The sequence below is a fragment of the Mugil cephalus genome, chromosome 19, assembly GCF_022458985.1.
Source record: "Mugil cephalus isolate CIBA_MC_2020 chromosome 19, CIBA_Mcephalus_1.1, whole genome shotgun sequence".
NCBI lineage: Eukaryota > Metazoa > Chordata > Actinopteri > Mugiliformes > Mugilidae > Mugil > Mugil cephalus.
In genome coordinates, this window is record NC_061788.1 from 11,943,579 (window position 1) to 11,964,228 (window position 20,650).

At 41.9% G+C, this 20,650-nt stretch overlaps 2 protein-coding genes across 2 annotated transcripts; one reads left to right on the forward strand and one right to left on the reverse strand.

Moving 5' to 3' along the window:
* The first annotated feature begins 360 nt into the window (after positions 1–360).
* brf2 (BRF2 RNA polymerase III transcription initiation factor subunit) lies at positions 361–5,223 on the forward strand. Its single transcript, XM_047569983.1, has 4 exons — positions 361–691; positions 2,659–2,718; positions 2,814–3,135; positions 4,154–5,223. Exons 1-4 carry the CDS (start codon positions 544–546, stop codon positions 4,950–4,952), a joined length of 1,329 nt encoding a protein of 442 aa, XP_047425939.1. The 5' UTR covers positions 361–543; the 3' UTR covers positions 4,953–5,223.
* Positions 5,224–5,915: 692 nt separating this feature from the next.
* On the reverse strand, positions 5,916–13,553 carry LOC124996315 (prolactin-releasing peptide receptor-like). The gene is made up of 3 exons (XM_047569167.1): positions 12,987–13,553; positions 9,966–10,436; positions 5,916–9,341 (listed from the first exon to the last, which is right to left on the reverse strand). The coding sequence occupies exons 2-3, from the start codon at positions 10,406–10,408 to the stop codon at positions 8,708–8,710; spliced, it is 1,077 nt and encodes a 358-aa protein (XP_047425123.1). The 5' UTR covers positions 10,409–10,436; positions 12,987–13,553; the 3' UTR covers positions 5,916–8,707.
* Positions 13,554–20,650: the final 7,097 nt, after the last annotated feature.

Consider the following 20,650-nt stretch of genomic DNA (forward strand, 5'->3'; position numbering starts at 1 on the left):
AGTTGTTCTTGAATATGATTTAGTATCCTTTTGAATATTTCCCCTTAAATTATCAATAATATATTTCCCAATTCTTATGCTATACTTTAATTTGTGGATAGTTCACACCAACCCCAATATTATTGATTGCTCCTTCTTAAATCGACTGAAAATCATATGTTACACACACACACACACACACACACACACACACACACACACACACACACACACACACACACACACACACACACACACATTGTGTTAGTTGTGTTGCGATAGTTAGAGAAAGCTTTTGGATGATAGCACCGTTATAATGACAACATAGCGGAACCGTTGTCATTTGGAACCTTGTATCTGCCCGGACATATTTTAGTCGCCCCCATGAAGCCGGCGGCGACAATAACAAACGTTCACTCGTCGTTGGAAACCGGTTAACATCAGTTACCGTACAATGTGGAGTTGCATGCGTTATGTGCTGCGGGTGTTTCTACTAATGTAATAGTTTTGTTTTATATCTTCAGCCGTCGCTGAGTTGTTCGTCGTTTTTTTTATTTTTGCATAATGTCTGGTGCGGCTCTGATCTGTCCGGGCTGCTGCTCCTCCAACATAGTAGAAGATGATCTGTACTCCCAGGCTCAGTTGGTGTGTGTGGACTGCGGCTCCGTGGTGTCGGAGGGAGTCCTGGCCAATGACCCAGTCGGAGGTTCAGGTACGAAGGTTACACCAACTTAAAATAAGAGTTAAAGGATATATTTGTAAGATGCATAGATGCATCTTCCATAAAAACAAAATCCAAACATATACTGGATCTTTTTCAGGCCAGCACATTTTACCTGGAACTTGTGCAGGCCTATTTCTGCTGCAGAAACCAGAGTCTGAGTTTAAAGAATAAAGATGATTAGACCCCATGAAGCCGTTCAGAGGTGGTTCTTTTCAAAAGTGCAAGAACCTTGATTGATTAGTTCAGTCACACTACACAGTGTTTCCAAAGGGCCACTTGATGACCGTTTGGAAACCAGTCAGTCAGATTCAGCAGTATTGACTGTATATCCTCCAGGCCAGGGGTGTCACTAGGTTTTAAGGAGAGGGGAGGCTCAGCCCCCAGGAGATGGAACAGGATGTGAGCGAACGTAGCGCGTGAGCACTAAATTTCGACTAACAAAGACTGAAAATTTATTTATTATTTTGAAGTTGCACAGATTACATATATGACTAAAATGGTATATTTTATGCTTCTGGTCCCCCTAAAATGAGATAGGCCTAACGACTTATTCTTGTTGGAGCGCCTCAGCTTTAAATGCAGTTATTATTGTTCCACAGTCTTCTTTGACCTGCCAGACTGGAGCAGATGTTTGTGTCACCAAGCACATAAAAAAAATGTCCAATTAAACTAATTATCACAGGTCTTTAGACTGCGTTGGTAATGCAAATGACCGATAGTCTGAAGCAACCTTGTAGTTCACTTAGTTTCTGTACTGCAATGCAATACTACACAGTAATACCTCAAATACTTTGAGAGGCATAAAAATCAGTCTGGGGGAACTCTCACTTTTCATCAGATAGTTTTTATAAAATTTGTTGCTTTTCTTCTTGCCCTGCCTTCCTCAACTTTTACTCTATCTGCTTGAAAACTGACGCATTTTCCCCTTATCCTCTATCTTCTTGTATTGTCTTTTATTTAATGTGAAACAGACAGATCCAAATGCGCCAACAGTGCAAACAGTAACAGGGCTTGAAGCGAAATTACGTCCGTCAAACTGAACACAGATCGGTGACAATGTTAATATTGATGACGCAGAGTGGCAGCAGTTTTGGAAAGAGATGATACCATTTGTTTTTTATGTCTTTTTGTCATTGCTCGGAGCGGCATAAACAAACCCCATTCACTTCCATTGTACCAGGGTGAAAGCAGCCATTTTTGTAACAGATGGGACAAAACCAAACAAATTCACATCTGCCATATGTGCATGACCAGAAGCCACAGAAAGTTGGTGATTGTCATTTTCTCTCTCTCTCTCTCTCTCTCTCTCTTTTCTTTTTCTTTTTATTAGCCTAAAACAGAAACAGTGCACCATACAGATTCAGATTCCGATCATTGTCATTTGTTATGATCATTGTCAAAACATGGTAAAGTTAACCCACTCATAAACCTTCAGGGCAAACAAATGGCAACTGACTTCCATTTTCATCTTTTCTGTTTTTAAAGAGAGGTTTGGTTAAGCACAAATTTATTGAGTATTATTCTTCTTTTGCAAGATTGCCCTCTGGATGGTGCCGGAAGTCAAAACAAATGAGAAATTATTCCAAACAAACGAGAAATTGATTAAACAACCCGAAGGCAACTGAATGGCGTTGAATATTGGACATGGAAGACACGCTGAGTTACTTTATACAGTGTGTGATTCAGCTCTGAGTCACACGAAGCTCTGCTGTGTCTCTTGTTCTATAAATACAATCATGACAATTGCAGCCGTTTGTGTAAAGTGAATTGTTTGTGACTGTGACATTAGGTCAAATCACTTTTGAATGTTTAAGACTCGTGCTCTTGTCTGAAGAAGGAAAATTGTGATGAACATAATGAAGGCACAGAGACTGGTATCAGACATGACATGACATGACACGTGATTGCATTCGGACACATTTTGTCTTTACTCTGACTCTCTGTCCTTTTAATAGATGTCAGCTACAGCAGAACCACAGCGGTGACCAGGAAGCCATGTTTGAACCTGATAAAAGGTGAGATCTTCCATCCGAGGGGAGCTCATTAGACACTTTCTTTTTTGACCTGTTGTTCATGCACGTGTTCATACACCTTTGTTATACGTCTGCAGGTCTGCAGCGCCTAAAGGCCATGTGTCGGACTCTCAGGGTCCAAAGGGAAATCGAGGATCTGTCACAGACGTATTACAGCAAAGCCTACCAGCATGACAGCTTCATCAGAGTGAGCCTTCAGAAGAAAGAGGTCCTCGCTGGTTGCTGTGTGCTTGTGAGCTGCAGGCTGCTTAACTGGCCCATAACCATGGGAACCATCAGCTGCCTGCTGGACGCCGACCCGATGGTGGTGGGAGTTGTTTATCAAGAGATGATCAAGATCCTCAACATTGAGGCGCCGATCGTCAATGTCACTGATGTGATAGAGGGGTACAGTCAGGAGTAAGTGAAGAACAGTGGTCTCCTTGATTTTGATCTGCAGACAGATCTCAGACTTAGTGATGCTTTCCGATTATTTTTAACTCTTTTTGACTCTAGTCTTGATTGAATTGTCCTTGATTATTTCAGGCGGGGTTATTTCAATTTTCATTAGTGAACAGCGGTTTTCGCCTTGCTTTTTAGAGTGATGGAATAGATTAAAAAGTCAGAGGGTCTGACTGAACTTTGGAGGATCTGCGTGGATCCTTAATCAAACACTTAACCCAGTCTGTTGGAGTTAACCGTGTCTATCTGCAGGGCTACTTTGTAGAATAATAAACTGACAGCGCTCTAAATCAGTGGTTCCCAACCTGGGGTTCACGCCCCCCCTAGTGGGGGCGCCAGTGATCACTGGGGGTGCGCCATAACTTGTTTGATCTGAGTTTTCACCTGTTTCACCAGTCACCTGATTCTAACCAGTATATTCTGTGTTTCCCTACGTGTATAATAACCAGGGCTTAAAGTATTCGGCACGGTGCTGGATCTCTCCAGCATGTGGCGTTCGATCGCGTTTAAAAAAAGATGTTGATATGGGATATTGTCAGGTTCGAGCAGTTGATTGAGTAACCGATAAGCAGTAACGCAGCTTTCCCTCTCCAGACTAACATCACTAGCCAATCAGAAGTAGGGTGGGGATGGGTCTTGGGAAGCTTAGTTGATCCTGCTGCATCTGATGCCGCAAAAATAAGCTCCGAGTTGTCAAAGTCAGAAATGACTGCTTCCAAAATAAATAAAAAATGCCTGCTGAACTTATTTTAATGTTCAGCAAACGGTGAAAGTATAGCGAACTAATGACTCCGACTTAACCTGTGACGTAAACGTTGTGATATCAGAAGCCGGAAATTTCCAAGTTGGAATATGGAATTCCCAAGTTTTCACTTGTCGAGTAAATTTATGAAGCTAGAACAATATGTCGTAACTGCAAACAAACTGTGATGAGTCGTCATCTAAAGCTCATAGAGGACATTTCTCTTTCTGACAGATACAAAATTAGCTCGCCTCATGTTTCTGAGGAGATGGCCGAGACCCACAAGGACTTGACCAAGCGAGCCGTGGCCCTTGTGGAGCTTGCGGCGGATTCCTGGATCGTGACCGGCCGTAGGCCGATCCCGATCATGATGGCGGCAGTCTATTTGGCCTGGCAGTCGTTGAAGCCCAACAAGCAGCGCCTCAAATTCTCCTTGGACAAATTCTGTCAGATGGCAAAGGTGAATAAGCACAAGGCTGCTTTGAAGAGAATAACGGAGATGAAGGAGGTGCTTTGTAAGCTGGGCAAGGAAATTCCCTGGGTCAGGGAAGCGGTGACACAAGATAACGTTGCTCGGCACATGGAGGATATTCTGCAGCACAGGTACGCCTTGCTAAGGAGGGCTATGAGAACACAGGAGGACGCTCTGCTGGCGGAGTGTCAGATCAGCTGTGTGGACTCTCTAACCGAGGACGCTGCTGACTCCCAAATCTCTCCGATTACATCCCCGGCGGAGCAACCTGCACCGGACCCTGAAAGGGAAGTGAAACGAGCAGATGGAGATCCAGAGCGCAGTGGCGCAGAGGAGAACCAAGAACCAGCATCCAACTGGGGGAAAAGAGTGCTCTTCGCTCCGCCGTGTGTGATTAACGCTAAGAAGAGGAGAGTGGAGGAGCCAGCGTTTCAGGATGTAAATGGTGATGAGGACATCTCGGACACTGAGATTGACTCATACATCCGAACTCCTCAGGAGGCCCGCGACTTCGCTCTGACGCAAAAGATGTTTTCTTCGCCTGACAGTGAAACATCATAGCCTACGTTTTGTTCATAAAAGTTTATTTTTTTACGACTGTTCAGAGAAAGATTCAGATGTTTTTATTTGTTCTGACGAGATCTGGTCTGACTGTGAGTCATGCGTCAACCTTCTTTCATATCGTTTTATCCGCTCCATGTAACAGACTGTTTCTGTTTGCTGCTTATAGTCGGTTCACTTTCAAAATGCTTTTGAATAAAGTTGATTCAGTTTGAAATTGATTTCATTAAACTCGAGAGGAGATCTGACAATAAAACGCTTTGTTTTCACACATCCTCATCACATATTGAATCTCTTGATGTGAAAAGCTTTTCGCCGTCTCTGCAATTCTTTTTCATATTTTTCAAAGTATACATGCAACTGAGCAAAACATCACAGCTCTCAGCAATTAATCAGACAATAAGATGTAGCCTTGGTGCAGGGGTTTCTTTGTGCAAATGAACGTTACATTACAGCTAGTCGTGTTGACACAGCGCTGAAGGAATTTCAGAACAAAGTTTCTGAAACTCCAAATAAAAAAGGAGGAAGGAAGCATGGATTACCGCTGCTTTGTCTCTTTGTTGGTGGAGAGCTGAAGAGATGAGAAATGTAGACTGTAAGCACACGTGTCAACTGGATTGGCAAATATTTTCCGCACTGCAGCTTTAAATATAAGCATGACGCTTTAGTGTACTAAGTATATGTCCATTGCATGTGTGCACACCCCCAGGCAATCAGAATAAAACCTTTTTGACATGTGCAAAGTGGTTCTGCCCACTGTGGTGGGTGAAATCCGCCAACACAGTTTCTTGTACTAAAGGAAAGAAAAAAAACATTTTTTTCTTTTTCTTAGGAAGCCAGTGTCTGGTACGTTGAGTAATCACCACCCAGACTCTTACTAAGGCCGTATGTTGCTTCCTTAATTCTGACAGTGAGGCCTGAGTCATGGCACTGCAGGTTTAATGTGGATATGTGAAAGCTACATTCCTAGAAGTGTAGAAGGCTTCACTTCTCCGTTGTCAGTTCAGCGAAGTTTCCAGCGCGCTGGTCCGGGTAGCTTTAAACTTACTTTTCAATCAGAGATTGCAATGTAATGAAATCGAAACAGAATCATGCTAAATTGATCTCACTTCACAGCTTGCATTAGTTAGAGTGTGGGATAATTTACATAATTAATCTGCAGGATGTAAATGTTATTGTTGGCGAGCGGCAAGCAAGCCGACATGATTTGGATCAGATCAATAAATTATCGTTTTTTTTTTTCTTTTTTTTCTCCAGTGTCCTTACCAGCCCTAGTTGCACTCTACACTTTTTGTTCTCCTTTTTATTTAATTAGTAAATTCAACTCTGCTGCTGCACTCCGAACAAGTTGCATATAATTTAATTCCCTCCCCAGTCATAGCACAGTCACACTGATCCGAAGCAGGGAGGACGTTTCATTTATGCGTTTTTATTCATTATTTTACACAGTGTATTCAGAGCACATGCTACACGTGAAAGTATTCCTTTTTTTTTCATTCATGTCATACCACAAATAATGTACATCATTTACAAACAAATATGTGGCAGTTTTAAGACGGAGTACACTACTTACACACTCATTGCAACATTCGTCGCCGAGTCCCTGCACACAGGAGCCTGCTGATGGGAAACAAGCTAAAATTAAAGCATGTGTTTTACATCTGAGGTGGAAGATGTGAGGGTGTGATCACCTCTGTGACAGCGGTGATAAATGATAAATGTTTGCGGGAGATAAATGTGCGAGCAGAGATACCAGGCAGCGACAGCTGTAATGAAAACTAAATAATGGGAATCAGTGTGAACACCAGGCAGCCAGCCTGACACGAGTACATGTGACATAAGGGTAAACAGGCGGCTATTCGCATTATTTCAGGGCTGTACTGAGATGAATATAAATTGGTAAAGCAATCCTGCGCAAATTGTCCTGTAGGAACGGCGGAGGACACACATCACAGGAAGCAACACAGAAAGCCCAATCATCCATTTTTAATGGTTTTTATACAGCCATCATACAATGCTGTCGATAGCGTGTACAATACGCTGAGGTGTGGACTCTCAAATTACAGGCTTTAAGAAAATTAGAGCCGCGGGGACCGAGTTCACAAATCTAATTCATTCCTCAACGCTCCGAGTAGGAACATTGCACAAAATTAGTTTTAACATCTGCGTCCTGATGGGAGGAACCGGCAAAACACAATTTGAACTGATGGTTTAATTTTCTCTTCATATCCAATGCCGTTTTCGGTCCTTTTTACATTTAAAGCTGTCTCCCTCCAGATTGCATCTCTTCTAAAGCATTCCCACGTTTTGTTGTCGAGCGCCACTGCAATATGAAAGTTACTCGCCGCCGGTGCCGTGGCCCTCGAGGGAGCATTTTGAAAAACGAATGGCCTGATCTGCGTGCCGTGAAATTTACCGGGAACACTCGTGCTTCCCAGAGGATGAACCCTTTGTGGTTTGGGCCCTCTGTGACATTTCTCCTACACCCAAGCTCACATCCAAGGGGCAGTTTTTTGCACAAGGTCCTACACAGCTACATTTCTAGTAGCCACACACTGCAGCAAACAACTGGCATACTCATGGTCCAGAGAGGACGATTGTGTCAACGCAATAATCTTCCTTAATTACAGATGTCGGGACCAAAATGTCTCTTCTTTTTAACTTTATGACTCATTAATGTGGAGATCGGTAACCAAACACATTCATGATCCCCACCAACGTTTTCTCAAAAGACAACCACGGACAATAATGTTTCCTCAGTACAAATGTCACAAGAGGTTAGATTTATGGGCATACTTTGGATGGAAACGGACACATCTTCACTGAACATTATCCTCCTGAGACCCTGCGTCCTCACATGGGGACGTTAGGTTTTAGGTTTGTGGTTGCTTCTTCTACGTTGTTTGGACCTCGTACAGTAAGTGGGCGCCTTCCTCTACCATTTAGTGGTCGCAAAATGTCAATAGACTATTTTATTTTATTTCTATGGTTGAAACTTGTCTATTTATGCTTGTTAACTTCTCTAGTTTGATAGAGAAGTTAACAAATGCAGTAGTAACAAGCTACAGCGTCGCTAATTAGCAAGTGCTCATTTGAGGACACTGGTATTAAATATCCTGCCCAAAGATGATGCTTAGTTTTTAATCATTCTTGGGTCCTTGGAGAAATTAACACATAACAAATAAAACAAATAAAAGCTCGGGTTTTGGGAGGTTATCAAACACAATATAGCTACTATTTCTGGTCCTTTTAGAGTTAAAGCTGTCCCCCTTCAGATTGCATTGTATCTAAATGAATTTCACATTATTACAAACATTTTGTCATTTGATGTCACTGTATTGTTATATTTTCACACCATGGGAGAGCTACTTTAAACAGCAATGGCCTGGTTGTTACAAAAGCTGCTGTTGATATTCATTCAAGTGGTGTAAGCCTTTGTTAGTAGTGGCTTACTTTTAATATATTAACTTAACTAGGCTCTTCAGTTGTACCTCTTGACATTCGTGCTTCCCAGAGGATCAACCATTTTTTCATTTGTTCAAGTGATTGTTTCAGTTAACCCCTCATGTTTTGTACTGTACTGTCAGCACCACAGTGTCACGTTTTTGATTTGCGTTGTTGCATGTACGTTATGTTAAATTGCAACAGGGGAGATTGCTGTGAGACAATCATCCTGTTCAGAAAATAAACATCCTCTCAATCACAAATGGTTGTATTTCCATGTAGGTGCTTAAGCCTGAGGAATCGTCAGATAACTACAAGACCACACTAGCGGCACAATGATTGGTAGGTACCCCAATGCGGTGATGACACTTGAACATTTTCCACAGCTCGGCGCGGAAACGGTCGTGCAGCCATGCATAGAGGAAGGGGTTACAGCAGGAGGAGCTCATGGCGCACCAGTGGCACAGCAGCTGGATGAGCAAGAAGTATCGCTTGTTAATGAGGTGAATGTCAATGTCTCGCAGCACGTTGAACACGTGAATGGGAAGCCAGCACGCGGCGAAGGCCGACACCAGGAGTGCGACCAGGCGGAAGATCTTTCTCTTGCGAGCCTGCTGGGCACCCGTCTGGTTCTGCGTCCTGTGGCCGGGGGCGACGCACTTCTTCAGTTTGACCGTGATGCAGAGGTAAGAGACAAAGACGGCTGACAGCGGCAGGACGTAAGTGACCAGGAGGGTGCTGTACGCGTAAGCGAGCCTCTCTTTCTCTTGACCCAACCAGAACTCCTCACAGATAGTGAAGCCTTCCTCTTTGAACTCTACGTGGTAGGTGTGGGTCACTGCTGGGGCCACCAGGCCACAGGACAGGAGCCAGATCCCAATGAGGACGGAGGCGCAGGTGCCCACGGTGGTGCGCTTCTTCAGGGGATGAACAGTTGCATAGTACCTGCAAGAAATCAGGAGTCTCACCTTACAATACAAAACACTTGGTAATGCACGACTATTCACAATGTATGGATAATCAGCAGCACTGCTATAATAAAACTCTCTTATGTGGTTACTTAATGCATAAATGTTAAATTAGTTAATTAGCTTTAAACCTGTTATTGTGCGGTGGAGCGATGAACAGAAGGGGTGCAGTGGCGAACTTGTTTTTGGAGCACAGACCATCAATTCTAGGCACGTGCACTTACAAAGCTCAATAATTCGATTTTGTGCGAGGTTCTGGGACTCAAGTAATTTAACAAATGCATGCAAATGCATGCATCGAATCATAATGACTCATATTTTAGCCATTAATCTGTTAAGCATGAGTCGTTAGTGCTAGTCTATTGTTACAGTTTTACTTCCACATTAAGGAAGCTCTACTTAATCTCCACGCACATTTGCATAATTAGTAAAATGAGCATGCAGAATGAGTGGTGATTGCGCTCTCCAGCTGTAATTTCAGAGTCTCTCTTAATTCTCCAGACCAGCAGAGACAGTAAACTTCATGAGAGAATTCCAGCGAGGAGGAGGCGAAAGGGAATAAAATCTATTCAAAATGTGACCTGCAGAGAGATGTACCCACCTGTCCACAGCGATAGCGGTGAGGGTGAAGACCGACACATAGACTGTGACAGGCTGGATGAGGAACACCAGGTAGCACATGGAGCGACCGAACACCCAGCCGTGTGGGTTGAAGGCGTAGGCGAGAGTGAAGGGGACGCAGGTCACGCACATGAGCATGTCAGAGAAGGCCAGGTTTCCGATGAAGAAGTTGGTGACGTTGTGCATCTTGCGGGTTCGGCAGATGACGTAGAGGAGCAGGTAGTTTCCTAGGACGCCAACCACCACCACAAGCGCGTAACATGGGATGATGAGGGGCTTGAAAGTCTGCAGCAAGGCCACGTCCGCGAACTGGGAGCTGCGGTTGGTGGAGTTGCTCTGTACCGCGACTTCGTAAACGTGCCCTTCCGCCTGTTCTCCAGACACGTGTGTGCTTCCAGTCGAGCCGCTGTGATTACCCTCCATTGGAAGAAGAGTGCCGTGTATGCCTGCACTGCACAAAACAGGAAAAAACAAAAAAAACAATTTGCAGGTGTCACAAAAACACATTAACGACTACTACAAAAAACGTGCTCTATGCGAGGATGTGTGCTCCATGCAACAACATTCTAATGAAAGTAGTTCATGACATTTATGAAAAGGAAGCCCATTACTGAAAAAAAAAAGCTTTTTACCAACACCAACACATTCTCACAGTGAGAGGCAAAGAGCATATTTTAGAAAGTTGATAATTATGAAGGCATTTGAACAGGAATGGCGAGACTATAAGCATCATTAAAATGTGCATGTGGAAAATGTCAAATGACATGGCTGTGTTTGCTCTAGGAGGACCTACTGTGCTGTGTACACTGAGTACGTGACGGGCCCCTACTTAGCACCTTCGACGTCGACAAAGTCAAGTTTAGGATGCACACATTTACGTATTTTGACAGTAATATATTGTGCCCCTTGTTGGTTATTGTCATAGTAATTTAACATCTCATTTCCTCTCATCTCATCTCATCTCATCTCATCTCATCTCATCTCATCTCATCTCATCTCATCTCATCTCATTTCCTCTCATCTCATCTCATCTCATCTCATCTCATCTCATCTCATCTCATCTCATCTAATTTATCCCATTTGTCATTTCCTCTCACCTCATCTCATCTTATTTCATCGCATCTCATCTCAATTTATCCCACATGTAATGTCCTATCATCGTATTTCCTCTCATCTCACCTAGTTGAATTTTATTTCCTCCTCTCATTTCATCTCACTTCCCCTCATCTAATCTCATCCTATTTCCTCTCCTCTCCTCATTGCTTTCACGTTTTAAAGAAAAGTCATTGTCACTGTTTTTTTTTCTTCTTCTTGACTTTTCACGCTGCATAATTTGCAACCGCAACACAGTCTGAGGACTGTCTAGTTTTTTAATTGCTAATTATTTTTGTTTTACCACTGAAATGACTTGTTACTGGTCCAGTGCTGAGAAAAAAAAAGGCTTTTTCCCAGATAAGAATAATTTACGCAGAAGTTGATGTTAATATGAATCAGAGTTGTTGTCTTCTGCTTTCTTGCTTTGACGAAACACATTAATTATCTCAGCAGGATACATGCTTCTGCCTTTCAGACTAGTTCACAAACACATTCCTTAAAGAGAGATGAATTATGCATATCCGCACTCACATATATGCGATAGGACTAAGGACTTACAGTTACTTACAGTTACAATGAATAAATTATCTTTTGATATATATTGATGTTGGTGTGCTTGTCTAATAGATCATTGATCCCAGCTAATTATTAGCTCTCAACTTATTAGAATGTAGTTCCAAGGACAAGCCAAGGCATTTGAGATCACACTAAATACATGATTAGCCTGAATGTCAAAGAGGAATACTACAGTAATGCTCAAATGATTTAGACAGTAGAAGAACTAGGCTACACAGTTTTAATATATAGTTTAACTAACTATGCTCTTGTTTTGTTTAATTTATCACTTAACGTGCAGTAAACAGAAAGATAATCAATTCAGATTATATTTGTTGTGAAAAGCATCACGGTGGCTGGTGGGTAGATTGTTACAAACAATTTGGAGGTTGGAGAAGTTCTTCCAGGGGACTGGTATTTTTCCTCATTATCTCCCATAAACCCAGACTGACTCTGTGACGCTAAGATCAGGGCTCAGTGGGAGCTGTAGCTGTGCAGCAATTTTGTATTTTTCAGTTCTTATGTCTTTGAGCACGCAGCTTTTTGTCGTCCTCAAAGTCCACCCTCAGCTAGACTTCTCTCGTCAGTAAAAAGCTTGTTCCAGGACATCTACTAGCTTCCGCAAGCTCTCAGCTGATGGTGCTGCAGGACTCCCACTAAATTCAAAGGGAAACTTGACGTCTCTTTTATTTTCTGCACTCGATCTCCTTGCCTAACCATGCAATGATTTCTGATCCACTTTTCTCTGCGCATCTTCAAAAGTGCCTGGATGGCACAGCGAGAAACATCACTTGTGTGCACAAGTCCCTCCGGTGGTAAGAACCAGTGTGTTTTGATCCTAGGCTCAATCTTCCTCAAGGTAGTAAAACATTTAGACAAATCTGTCATTTGATCTGCAGCCTCATAAAGCCTTCAGCTTCATAACATAGCCACACACTATATATATATATTATAGCCTCCCTCAGTTAAAAACTTCAATATACTTTAAATTAACAAAAGGAAAAAACAGAGGGGAGCACATATGTATGCATACCCTGACAATGAATCCCTGCATTACGTAATGTAAGTCCTAACTATAATACATGTGCCTCATGCAAACGGCATTCTTGCACTTCAGTGACATTTGAAGTGGTGCATCATTGAGACTGTTAAGAAATATTTTTAACTACTTTTTAGAGGAAATAGCAGCAACTTTACCTACTACATTGTATTCTTTTGTGTTCAGCTGTTTTATCCTGTTTTGGGGAAAATGCTACCTATCAAAAGAAGAAGCATGCACAAAAAGAAGAGGATGATGAAGGAAAAAATAAACATTATGTTATATTATGAATATATTAAGCCAGTAACTTACCAGTGTTGACGTTTCTCAATGCGTAAGAGGAATATGAAGAGGGGACCTTCCTTGTGTGCGTCTCCACTTTGAGTGAGCTGCAGTTTAAAAAAATAAAAATAAATAAATAAATAAAAAAAGGGAGAAAGAAGGAGAGGAGAGGTAGGGAGGGAGGGAGCCAGACACGGAGAGAGAGAGAGAGAGAGAGAGAGAGGGTGAATGACAGCTAGCCAATAAGGTGGCGGAGACGCAGAAAGATTAATGTCTGACAGTTGATCCTGAACTGATTAATTAGTGGCCAAGCATGAGGCATGTCAGCAAAGACAACGCCCATACCTGACCAGTCCGAAGACATGCATGGGATTACTGTGTGACAGTAGTTTTGATTAACTGTTTGCTCACTTGTTTGTTTTCAGCGCCTTCTGATTTCAGCGCGCTCCTCCCGCAAATTGTCCATCAACTCGCCGACACAGAGAGAGAGCTGATGAAAAATGACATCTCGGCTGGTTTTGGAGGCGGCCACGACGCGCTTGTGAAGGTGCATTAAGACGGCACATCCTGAGCGGCCGCTCGTCTTGTGCTGAGAGCTTTACGTAGGCAGGGATAAAACCTGCGAATTATCCAAGAGAACAAAAAAAAAAAAAAAGCCATTTCATAGCCGTGGTCACTGCTTTTACTCTGAGCACTCAACTTGTTATTCAGGGGTTTAATTGCGTTTCATTTTTGTTCGTTAAGTTCAGTTCATGCCAGTCATAAGTAATTTTCAGTCAAGTTTTTTTTTTTTTTTTTGCGGCGCTGTAATTGCTTAACACTATCAGCCGTGGTTCCCAACCAAACCTGTAATTACAAGTGAACTCCCCAGAGTCTTGCAGTCATTCCACCGCTCACAGGGAAAAGGTTTTTAAAGTGAAGCGTGAGTCACATCTGCATGTTCCCTGGTGCAGAATGGCAGTATAGTGTGATGACCTTTTCATTATAGATGGGAGCTTAATTATGAAAGGCAGGCGGCTCACGCCTCATCTTTTCCTCCTCCTTCTCAGGTATTGGTGCGGACTTCACCCCGAACAATACGAGGCTTTCGTTTTTAATTTCGCGGTGATGAGCATGAACTGGAAGATGATTGGGGGATGTCAGATGGAGAAGACACATCTTCTCGGAGATAGCGGCGCGCATTCTGGCAGCCTTCAGAGCTGAAAGACGCGAGCGAGGATTCCTGAAAGCACAAGCATTACGAGCAGCTGGGTGAAAACGCACGACCGTAATCTTCCCCGTGGGACCGGAGAGTATGAATAAAAAGATTATCTATAGTGCCTCCTCCTGTGAGCAGCCACCATTTTTGAAAACATTATAATTTCCTAGCCAGTACATACAGCGCACTCATAATGATGACAGTGATGCATGCTATTTTTATAACTTGGCTTATCAGCAAGACGCCAGAAAGAGAAGAAAAAAAGAACATCGCAGCAACAGAGGACAATATGAGACTACACACGTTTAATGTACAATATGCTTTCATCTCAAGAAGAATGCATCTGCTCCGGGGCTCTTCGGGTTGGCTATAAAGAAGTTATTTAACAATGGGGGAAGTGTTTTATTTAATGAACCAAATACAAATTGAGCAATTTGGAGTGGATTTGATAAATATTGAGTGTGCCAAGTTTGCGAAACAAGGGTAATGAATGACTTCTCGGAGCAAATCATTCTCACCGTTCTTCTTTGCAAGAGAAGTATTGGTTCCAGTTTAGTTGGGTGAGTGCTGGCCCAGAAAATATTAGAATAGCTAATAAAAAGATAAATCATTGAACTATGAAGATTTAGCGAGACTTTAGTAGTTAGAAGATAGCAACATTTTCCAATTAATCCAATATTTTTGGTAGTCTTTGATGTAATAGATGAGATATGAGGTTTCCAGGATAAGTTTTCATCTATGATTACACCAAGAATAGATTTGACATTAGCTACTGGAACATTACTGGAACAGATACTTTAAAATCTCACCTTCCCATAATGAAGCTAGAAATATTTCATAAAGATGTCAATGACAAAATCTTTAAGATTCTTTTAAGACTTTGACTCTGATTACTACAAATCAAGTGTGTCCATAAACGCTTTCATCCAAAAGAAACACTAATTATACAAGTTTTGTCAGTTTCCAATGCAGACATTCATGCAACATGTTGCTTTTTTAGATAAGAAATGAATTAAGGGTTTGGTTTATGTTCACAAAGTCGGGGCTCATCTGATGGACACGTTTCACTTATTACTTCCTTGAAAACATCCAAGTATTACAGCAGCTCCAATCAGTATTTTGATATAGAGCGAGGAGCCAGTGCCAAGTGACAGCAGCTTCTCAAACACACAGAAAATCGTTACGTGACTCTGCCGGTGCCCATGCATGGAGCATCTCACACACGGAGCATCTCGGCTTCTCGGTTCAGCTGTTATGCCCCCCCGGTTTCACTGCTGTGGTTCGCGCTCACCGCTGACAAAAGCATCATTTAGAGCCGCCACCGTTCTCAGCAGCTAAAAGGCACTGAAGCACGCTGTAAATGTCAAGTCCAGCACCAAAGAGCACTTCAGGAGACAGAGAGGCAGCTGTTTTTCTCAAGGGGTTAGAAGAGACCAAAAAGGAGCACTAGCATGACTATAGCAAATGTGTTTCTATATGTGTCCGTTGTGTAAATACGCAACAACAATTTTGCTATATATGCCTTCAACAGCAGACTTTACTGATTTTGTTGCACCAATGTGGACAAGAATTAGTTATTTCAAGTTTTGTCTGTTATTCATGATCACAAATAAGTTGCTGGTTTTCTTGGTGGATTGGAAAGTATGAAGCCTTTATTCATATTTGTAAGAGCTTCAGAATTCATTTCTTATGTTAGGCCTGTTCTTCTTTAAGCTGCAGGCCAGAGGATGTGGGAGAAAGAAGTCGTGGAAAGAAAAATAATCTTTTTTTTTTCTACAGATAACTTGGTTTAATCTTGTTTGGCATTCCATACTAACAATCACAAAAGTTAACCTTTATAAAATGTCTGTGGCTACGGGCCGTGATGTACCGCACGCTGGTACTGCAAAACGGATGGATTTCAAAAGGAACCCGAAGAAGAAATATGAGATGTGCTTGTTAACACACAGCTCACGCAGGTCCTGATGTGACGTGACTCCCACGTGTTTGCTGAGGTCATCGCTTGTTGACGCTGATGCACTCACAAGGTAGAAGTGTCAGATCCATCCTGACTATAATATGTGTAGACACATGTGATGAAACTTTCCTTCTCAAGCTTCTCAGCAGAAACTCTTTCACCAAGACGTGGAAACACTGATCGTTTCTAACGCTCGCTTTGTTTCTAAGACCACAGCTCACATTTCCGTGTAAAGCGTGAGGATCAGAGTCGCCCTGTTAAGCTGATATTAGCCTGATAACTCATTGTAACACAAGTATTAAGTGCTGCACCTGAACATTTACGTACCCCTAGGAGAATGTTTCGCTTTTCAAACATGCTTTGTTGTGCTCTACCTAAAGAGCTTTGCTCCAGTGGGAAAGATGGAGCTCGGAAGGTGTGTTCAACCACAGCACACCTTCATCTGAGTCGTGAAACCCATTCCCCTTTTCCTTCGCTGCATGAAGACAAAACTCATTCTGCCACCTGGAGTCTCTTTGAAGCCCAATTGCCGCATCACATGCTGATGTGAGGAAGCACAGTGTGCGGCTGGGCCTGTGGAACAGCTAGACCCACGACTGCTGGGGTGAGCGGAGCCGCAGAGAACAGAGCGGTGAAATACTGGCGTATAGATGACGCACCTGAAAATACAGTCATTTTTGAACTCAATTGATTTGTCAGGACAGAGCCTTCATATTATTTCGGCTCTGTAATTGATGTAATCAATGTTTTCTCATTAAGACCGGATCATGCAGATGCGTTGAATGAGGAACGGGTCGAACCCACAGAGTCATCACACCTCTCTGCAGTTCCACTCATCTTCGCCAACCTTCACAGCATCAGTGACTAGAAAGGTTGATTGTCTCAGTGTCTTCACCTTGGTTTAAGAACTTAAAACAAAAGTCCTTTTAAATAATAGACGGGGGAGAAAAAACATAGGAACAAACACAGACTCTGAATCTGAAAACCAAAACTGTCGGTATGGCCGTCAGAGGAAATGGGGGTGGTGGGGTGTGTGTTTTGTATTGAAACAGTGTCTTCAAACTGTGAAACTTGTCTCTTCCACATACATTTTGAATGAAGACAAACGTGTGGGCAGACTTCAGATGAGTTTGAGGAGTGACAGGTTCCGGGCCTCTGCTATCATCTGCGTCCCAGCAGCTGTTGTGGAATTATGAGCAAATTATTTTCTGTCACACATTTGCTGCCTGGACTCATTTGTTGTGTTCCAGATGCAAATAGCACCTTTAGGCTTTTGGATTTCATTGTGCCCTATTACACAAAAACAGCCACGGCTTTCCCACGTGACTGCTCCTATTCAATATTAACAAGCGTGTTATCAGTGCTTCTGTGCACGTCAGTCGGCCGTGAACTAAACCGAGCTCCAGGGGCGAACCCTTGTCTCTCTCTCCCTCCATCACTCTGGCTCATCGTTATAATACTTAATTTCCCTGAGGAAATGGACTTTACTTATTTTGTATTTCCGGCGTTGCTCATTTACTGCGCCTGTAGCCTTCATTTTTTGAATATCTACAAAATGACTGGCAGCTCAAATAACTCAAGAAATAGTGGATCCATTACAATTCAACTTCCGAGAACTGAATGGGAATTAAAGTGTTGTTAGTAATTGTTTTTTTTTTTTTTCAGTTGCTTTAGTAGAAAAGCAGAAGAATGACAAATTGCGAGGAGGCAGATCTGATCCAAGGACACAGGCTCATTTACATAGAAAGACGCACCATTTCAAAGTTAAGACAGTTTCAACAATGAGTCCAATTTTCTTTGCAAGTTAAAATCCAACCTGTCATCTCATCTCATCTTCCCTCCACCTGTCTGTGTTACACATCTGTTTCAATTTTAGGCAAAAGTTTGTTTGTCTATTTTGGTAAAGTACAACCTGAAGTATAGCTTTGGCTACACACACCACACCTGCACCAATGTCATCTTTTTATTTATCAGTATTTACATTAAGTTGATACGTGCTTATGTGTCCAAACACACGAATCTGATGAATTCTAGTGGAGTGTAAAAAAAAAAAAATGATTCCAAGTTTTTAAAGATAAAAGTCTCAAACTAATGGAGCCCTGAAAAAAAAAATTGGCAGATTATAAATTACTCAAACACCAACAATTAAGTGAAAATAGCAGATGTTTACTGGGATGGAGGGCACTGAGTGATGCGGTATGCAGAGTTTTCCAGTTTTATTGTGAACCTTCTCATACGTTTTCCCTTCATGACAACTTTAAAAGGATTAAATTGTCCCTTGTGGGTGAAGTGAAGCTTAAATGGAACTTATTCATAAATGAAAATTAATTTATGATCTCATTAAAATCTCCGGTGATTAATGTTGATATGTCACTCATGCTTCAAATGAGTCGCTCCCAGTGATGGATTATCATCCTGCCGTCCATATGCCTTTCCCCTCGAATGATCCAAGTCACTGGGAAGCTGTCGATAACTGCTTGTAAAAACAAAAGTTTAACCTTGTACATTTCAAAAACTGAACGTTTCAGTTCTGGTAACACAGTGAAACTCACAGTTTGTCATGCTCACATGCTCAAAAACAATTCAGAGGACCTGTTACAACCACCTAATTAAATTTATTATTATTATTTACATTAAACTTTCAATATATGTCATATTGTTCAAATGCATGATCAAAAAACTCAACTGCCAGCCACTTAACCCACCTTGCTCCCTCTGTGATCTCCGCTGGTGTATGACTGTGAGTGATGTGTGGTGGCCTGCCCCAGCCCACAGCAGCTGTGACTACTGTGTTAGTTTACCACCAGGGTGTGACTGTGCTATATAAAACGGATGATATTAATGGAAACATATAGATAATTTAACTTTTTTTTTAAAGTTTATTCACAACTTTGATAATTAAGGACATAACATGGACATAATATAAAGATTTCCTTTAAATACCTGACTGCAGGTGTTTTCACCTCCATTTGCATATGTCAATGCACAGATTAACTTTAGTTTGTTTTCAGTCATTTGCAGAGGAGGTTGTGTAGATGGAGGAGGTTAATAATCATCAGCATTAAATCAGGAGCCTTCATTCTTCATCTTGTCTCTTCGTCTTATTGTCTTTCTGAAAAGCTATTGCTTGAAATGTCATGGGAGAATATAACACGTGTTTCTTTATATTACTTATTTTGATAATGCTGCACCTTCAGTTCGCTGTAGCTGAATACCAAATAGCCATTACACTCAGGCTGACCTCCTGCTGCTCAATATCCTATACCCATGTTCTGTACAATATCTCTCTGCATGCTGTCCTTAAAACACTGGTGAAATCCACCTTTACCACCGCTGCCTATGGAGAACGTTATTGCCTGCTCTTCAGTGGCATTAAGTTTAGATTTCTTCATTTCCTTTTTCACTCCAAGAAGTAATGGTTTACTTGAGTCAGCATTCTGGCCTTGACTCACAATTCATTGTGAAAACTTTTTTTTCACTGTCAGCTTTTCCCCACTTCTAACTTTTCTCTGTCAGTCTTACCAGAAGTCTTTCTTACACCCAATTCATCTGCCACCTGATTGCTGGGTTTCATCACATCTTATCTCATACTTTACCTTTTACACTGAACTGTCTTCAGACAGTTCAGTGTAAAAGGTCCCCTAGGGGGTCTACGGTGTTACTCCAAGGGCGCTGCAAAATCTTTGACTGATTGGTTGAGTTGGCCACCCCACATGTTTGAAATAAAAATGATAATTATAATGTATTTTTATAAATAGCACTAGGCCAAGTTTAATATACAGTAGAACACATAGCAGTTACTTAATCTTTCCATCAGTTTTGGATCCTTGGCCTGAAAAACATTGAAGACTCCTGGTCTAGAGCGTCACAGGGGGGCCGGAGCCTATAGGCGGGGTACACCCTGGAACCTTCTTGCTGTACATACAGTAAACTGGAATATAAAAAACACTCTGTAAACTAAATTTAATCCACTTTAATCCACTCCTAAAGAAATAACATTTATTGCAATTATCATTTATTGCTTTTCACTTATTTATTTCAGTTGAAAAGCCCCTAAACTGTTTACCTTTTATCTATACACTTTATTCTATTGATTCCGCTTCTTGCAGATGCATTGTTTTGTACTTCCCTGCAGGATAATAGCTGCAGTGTGTTGCCATATTCTTTACTTTTTCATGGTGATGATTATTGTCTCTGCTCACCACCCACATCTGTCAACAGTCTGAGGGCTCAGTGTACGGTAGGCACAAAGACATCTTGTTTGCCTTTTGCCATGTTCATTATCCCGTTGCCATGGCTATATTTGCAGTACTGTGCTTATTGACCTATGCGGGATTAACAAGAGATGTATAATTGATAAAAGCAAACCACCTCTGTGTAGGACGTTATGTCCAGTACATCCTGTGCTCTAAGACGCGTTCATTATGCTACATTACAAGTATTTCCTGAGTGGTTCAAACCCGCGACAAGTACACATAAACACGAGAAAGTGGTTCTGTTTGTCATTCATTCTTTTATTAAAGGTATTTAATGGTGTTT